This window comes from Terrapene carolina, unplaced genomic scaffold (genome assembly GCF_002925995.2).
Source record: "Terrapene carolina triunguis isolate 2854851 unplaced genomic scaffold, T_m_triunguis-2.0 Scaffold30852, whole genome shotgun sequence".
NCBI lineage: Eukaryota > Metazoa > Chordata > Testudines > Emydidae > Terrapene > Terrapene triunguis.
The window spans coordinates 893-6,199 of NW_020695203.1; the positions used below are offsets into that span (position 1 = coordinate 893).

The window sequence follows — 5,307 nt, forward strand, 5'->3', positions numbered from 1 at the left end:
TCAAAGGGTACGTCTAGACTGCAGTCACGAGGTGCGATTGGAGCTCTAGCTGACATCACTGAACTAGCTTCCATCACCTAGCTTGGGTCCAGGAACAGTGAAACTGCGGCAGCGCTAGCTATACAAGCGCACCCTGGACCCTGGATAATTACTCACGGGTCTAGCCCGCGCTGATGCTCACACTGCTTTGGCTTCACCGTTCCAGGACCCAGGCTAGTGAGATTAAAGCTAGTGTGGGTACGTCAGCTCAAGCTGCGTTCACACCCTGTGACTGGGTAATGCCAACAACCAGGGTCTGTCGGCGGGCGGGATCGAACATGGGATCTCCAGAGCGAAATGCATGAGATGGTACTGCATGAGCTAAAAGCCACATGGCACTTAGTTCAGGTTGTTGTAGACTCATTAATCTCTAAGTGATCTAGGTGCAACTAGAGGAGCACAAAGCTCCACAGCCAGCAGGCATGGCGTGCATACAACTGCAGCCTAGACATCCCCTAAGTCAGAGTGTGAAAACTTTAATTAAACTCAGAGTTGAAGATATTTGTAACCTCAAAGTTATTTAGGTGCCTAATTCCCATTGAAGTTAGGCACCTAAATACCTTTGAGGCTATGGACCTGAGATGCTGTACATGCAATCTGATTTGAAGTTAGGATGCAGGGAGCGCTGCACCCCTTATTCGATGCATCCCTTTTTGATCGTGCCCCTCAGGTCTACGTCACAAACCCCGATGGCTCCCCAGCCCCCCGTGTCCCAGTACAGGCTGAAGGATTCCAGTCGGCTGGGTCGACCCAGGGAGATGGAACTGCCAAGCTGATAATAAACATGCCCGGGGATAAGCAGCAGGTTCCCATCACGGTGAGTAACCTTCAAACACTGAGGCTGGGCTAAGTACTATATGCACCCCGAGGGCAATGCCCTGTTGGAGGCATTCACTCCCCTCTCATGCACTAAGCAGGAGGATAACTGAACTCTGTGCATTCCACTGCACCTGGGGTCAGTTTCATGTATGTCATTTGATCTTGGAGATGCTTCGATCACCATGTAACCAATGCTCTATCGTGGGGCCAGAAGAAATCCTAGAAAACATTGATATGGGCATAAGCGGGTCCAGATCAGTCCCCTTGCCACACTGAAGGTACCCACCATGCAGCAAAGGAGCCTGTAGACAGCGCATGGCTGCTTAGTGTGAAGACCTTTGAGGTGACACCAGGCTCAAGCTACAAAGCCCGAGAGAACACTGGATCTATCTGTGTCCGGCCGCTTCAGAAGAGAGTCCCTCTTTATATTCATCTCACCCCTCCTGCAAGGGGCAAGGCAGTCTCCTCTGTTCAGGGACATGTTCTCTGACAGTCCAGAAATCTGGAGTCCCAGCAGGATTGTGCTGAAGTCATGGGCCAGTTAAAAGTGGCACTTGGCGTTTCTCTGAGGTGTCATGCCTAGAATGGCTGTTAACAGCAGAATCCACCAACAATGGCGTCGCAGGGAAGCTTCCTTTGCTATTGCTCATAGTGTGACCCAGCGTGAGGGGCTATAGACCCTAAGCTCACTCCCAGATTCAACTAAGATTTTATCTCCACCTCCCCTGCAGGTAAAAACTGCCCATCCCAACCTCCCAGCAAACCGCCAAGCCTCTAAGTCCATGGTGGCTGAAGCCTATCAGTCCCAAAGAGGGTCTCAAAACTATCTCCATCTGGCAGTGACGGCTTCTGAGCTCAAACCTGGAGACAACTTAGCTGTGAATTTCCACCTGAAGAGCAACAATCCAGCTGTTCTGAACCAAATCAAGTATTTCACTTACATAGTAAGTGCTGCGTCCCTGGGTACTGGGATCTCCTGGAACTTAGGCATCATCTGAGTTTCCACATATCCTTTAATATTCCCACTGCATGTAAGGAGAACCTGTAGCAGAGAATTCTTCCCATCAGGCAGTATATTCATTGTGTGTGTAGCAGAGTGCGGCAGGGCCCCCTTGGCTTCTGCCTCTGCTAGGTTCACAAAGTCACTCTGAGACCCCGGGTATAGTAACCACGGTGCACTGGTGCACTTTATTCTCCGGCTTGTTCCCACCACTGTTTCACCATGAACAAGTAACGCTCACTGTCTGCAGGCAGGAGGGAGGGAGGGGGAGCTACCTCCCTGCTTTCATTCCCTGCCTTTTTCCTTTTCTCCTGCTCTCCCCTGGCTTCCTTCCCCTGAGACTTTTATGCAGCCACAGTCTAATTAGGTAGCAGCTGTCTCTGCCTCTCCAATTAGGGCCAGGTTACCTCCAGCCCGCTCTAATTTGTTCCCCAGCGAGAAGCAGGTGTGACAGAGGGCTGAAGCTGCAACCCTTTGCCCAGCACCCTGTCACAGTGTGAATGAAATAAAGTCAGTCATGGGGATGACCCCTTATCCACTTCTGATTACTGAATCCGAGCCCTGTGAGAGCCCACTTCCTCCAGGAGCTGGAGAAAGAACCCAGGAGTCCTAACAACCATCCCTCTGCACTCGCTACTAAACTACACTTCCTCTTCGAGCTGCGGATGGACCCAGGAGTCCTGACTCCTCCCGTGCACTCACTAGAGCATATTTTCTCTTAGAGCTGGGGATGGAACCCAGGAGTCCCAGGTCTCAGTTCCCTGCTCTAAACACTAGATTTCACTGCTACTTTTTCAATGCAGAGTAGTAGGTCAACTCTGTTATTTTTAGAGCTGGACAATCAAATAATAAAGTTGCCATATAACGCGGATATGAAGTATATTTGGTGAGTGGGATGGGGGAAAGGAGGGGTAGTCTCCGTTGGTGAAACATAAACAATATTCAGATTTGGGAATCAGATTTAGTAAATATTAGCACCACCACATCGAGAGCCTATTCCTGCAACACAGGTGGATGGGAAGATTTATGGAATCTGAATCACCCATTGTGTTAACTCTTGTGGCCTTTAACAATCTACGTCTCATGTTTCCCTGTTAGATCCTGAATAAAGGGAAGATCATTCGTGTAGGGAGACAGGCCAGGCAGGTAGGACAAAATCTGGTGACCATGTCCCTGCCCATCACTCCAGACCTCATCCCTTCATTCCGCATCGTGGCTTACTACCAAGTAGGAAATTCGGAGATTGTAGCAGACTCGGTCTGGCTGGACATCCAGGACACTTGCATGGGAATGGTAGGTTGATATTCAAGTTGGCCTTCTACATGTTAATTCCTATGAAGTTGTCATTACGAAGGAGTTTTTCCTAGCCTGAAAGTGCCGACTGACCCTCAAAAGGGTCTCTAAAAATGGCACCGGGGGCTTCTCATTGATTGTCTCCCAGCAAATTCTGGATTAGTTTTGATTGGTTTACACATACAAAGATGTTCCCCAGTCCCCAGAAGCCAATGCTGTCAACCCACCCTAGGATCCGGGAGTCAAGCTGTGGTTCCTTCTAGCTCAGCAATAAAGACTCTGTGGATTGTGGATTAAAGTGGATTGAGCTCTACTGACTTGCGCCAACTGAGTATCTGGCTTTGTAGCTGCACCATAATTAGCCATTTTGCTGATAATGTGGAAAGTCAGAGTTGATTCCAGCTCCCTCTCCCAGGGCTGGGCTGGCTCTTCGGGGCTAACAGCAGTAAGATGCTTATTTTTGGCCCATACATTCAGCAGATGTGACTCCAAATGCCTATAGGGGACCTGACTGTGATGTAACTACAATGCTGAGCTGCTGTAACTCCAGTTAATTGCTCCTGATTTACAACAGTGTGAGGCCTGGTCTACACTAACCCCCCAATTCGAACTAAGGTACGCAACTTCAGCTATGTGAATAACGTAGCTGAAGTCGACGTACCTTAGTTCGAACTTACCGCGGTCCAGACGCGGCAGGCAGGGTCCCCCGTTGACTCCGCATACTCCTCGCGCCGAGCAGGATTACCGGAGTTGACGGCGAGCACTTCTGGGTTCGATTTATCGCGTCCAGACAAGACGCGATAAATCGAACCCAGAAGTTCGATTGCCTGCCGCCGAACCAGCGCGTAAGTATAGACAAGCCCTGAGATCAGAATTGGGCCCACGGAGGAGATCCATTACAGTTCAACCTTGTTTGTAGATTTCCCAGGGCTGCCTGAGAGACAAAGTCACCTTTTCATCATGGCCAGAACAATGAGACCTCATGGACATTGGGTCCGATTCTGCTCTCAGTTTATACCAGCATGAATATGGAGTAACAGCACTGAAGTCAGTGGAGCTACTGCAGCTTTACACAGCTGCCCTTGAGATGAGAATTAGGCTTTTGGATGCTCGAGGAACATGAGATCTTACGTCCTTTTCTCCTATGTTTTGCAAAGGAGGGTTCTTAGCTGCTCCCTCTGCTTTAAAACAAAACCTCTCCCTTCACTCTCTTTCATACAGCTAGTGGTGAAAGGAGCCAGCAACGAAGACAGGGGAACCCATGAGCCGGGAACTCCAATGAAACTCAAACTGGAAGGAGACCACAGAGCTTATGTCAGCCTGGTGGCCGTGGACAAAGGAGTCTACGTTCTGAACAAAAAACACAAAATTACACAATCTAAGGTGGGGCATGAAAGATGTTGGTTGTAACTTGTGATGTTTTATAGTGGGAAATGCAGCTCGGCTCTTACCCTTGCTCTACGCCCCAAAGCGAAGACTGGCTGCATAATTCTTTCTTTCTCCTAAAATCGGTTGTGTTGCTGGTGCAGAATGGCTGTTGTGCTCCATCCCAGAGGTGGACGCATTTCAGTGGGGATTGAGTTGCAATAAATCCTTTACTTACGTCTTAGATTTTGCTTTCATTTACACTGCTACAAACACAGAGCTAGTCAAAGGAAGTCAATGGAGTTACTGCAGATTGCACAGTTGTACCTGAAACCGGAGTCTGGCTCACAGCCTGTATAATGCTTTGGGATTATGCTGGATGGCACCGTATAAATGGGAGGTACCATTGTTAACAATAATCTCTCAACCATTGTATTTTCACCTCACAGATCTGGGACTCCATGGAGAAGAGTGACATTGGCTGTACGGCTGGCAGTGGAAAGAACAATCTGGGGGTATTTGCGGATGCTGGACTGGCCCTGGAGACGAGCAATGGGATTTCCACAGCTCAGAGAACAGGTATCACTCTATAGAGCTGAACGGTTGCCATGAGCGATGGAGCAAGGAAGGAAAGAGTCTCTTCTAGCTCACTGGGTTTCTCCCACTTCCAAAGTATCTTTCTTCCCCCCTGACCTGGAAGGGACAGGCAGGTGGCTGGTGCTTCTCTCCGACTCTCTCTCTGCTCCAGGCTGCAGGCTTTTGGGGGCAGCGCGCTAGGAAGGAGGAAGGAA

At 49.4% G+C, this 5,307-nt stretch overlaps 1 protein-coding gene across 1 annotated transcript; it reads left to right on the forward strand.

Moving 5' to 3' along the window:
* The first annotated feature begins 710 nt into the window (after positions 1-710).
* Positions 711-5,124, forward strand: LOC112123716 (complement C3-like). Its single transcript, XM_026662856.1, has 5 exons — positions 711-856; positions 1,590-1,802; positions 2,957-3,151; positions 4,373-4,534; positions 4,966-5,124. Exons 1-5 carry the CDS (start codon positions 824-826, stop codon positions 5,107-5,109), a joined length of 747 nt encoding a protein of 248 aa, XP_026518641.1. The 5' UTR covers positions 711-823; the 3' UTR covers positions 5,110-5,124.
* Positions 5,125-5,307: the final 183 nt, after the last annotated feature.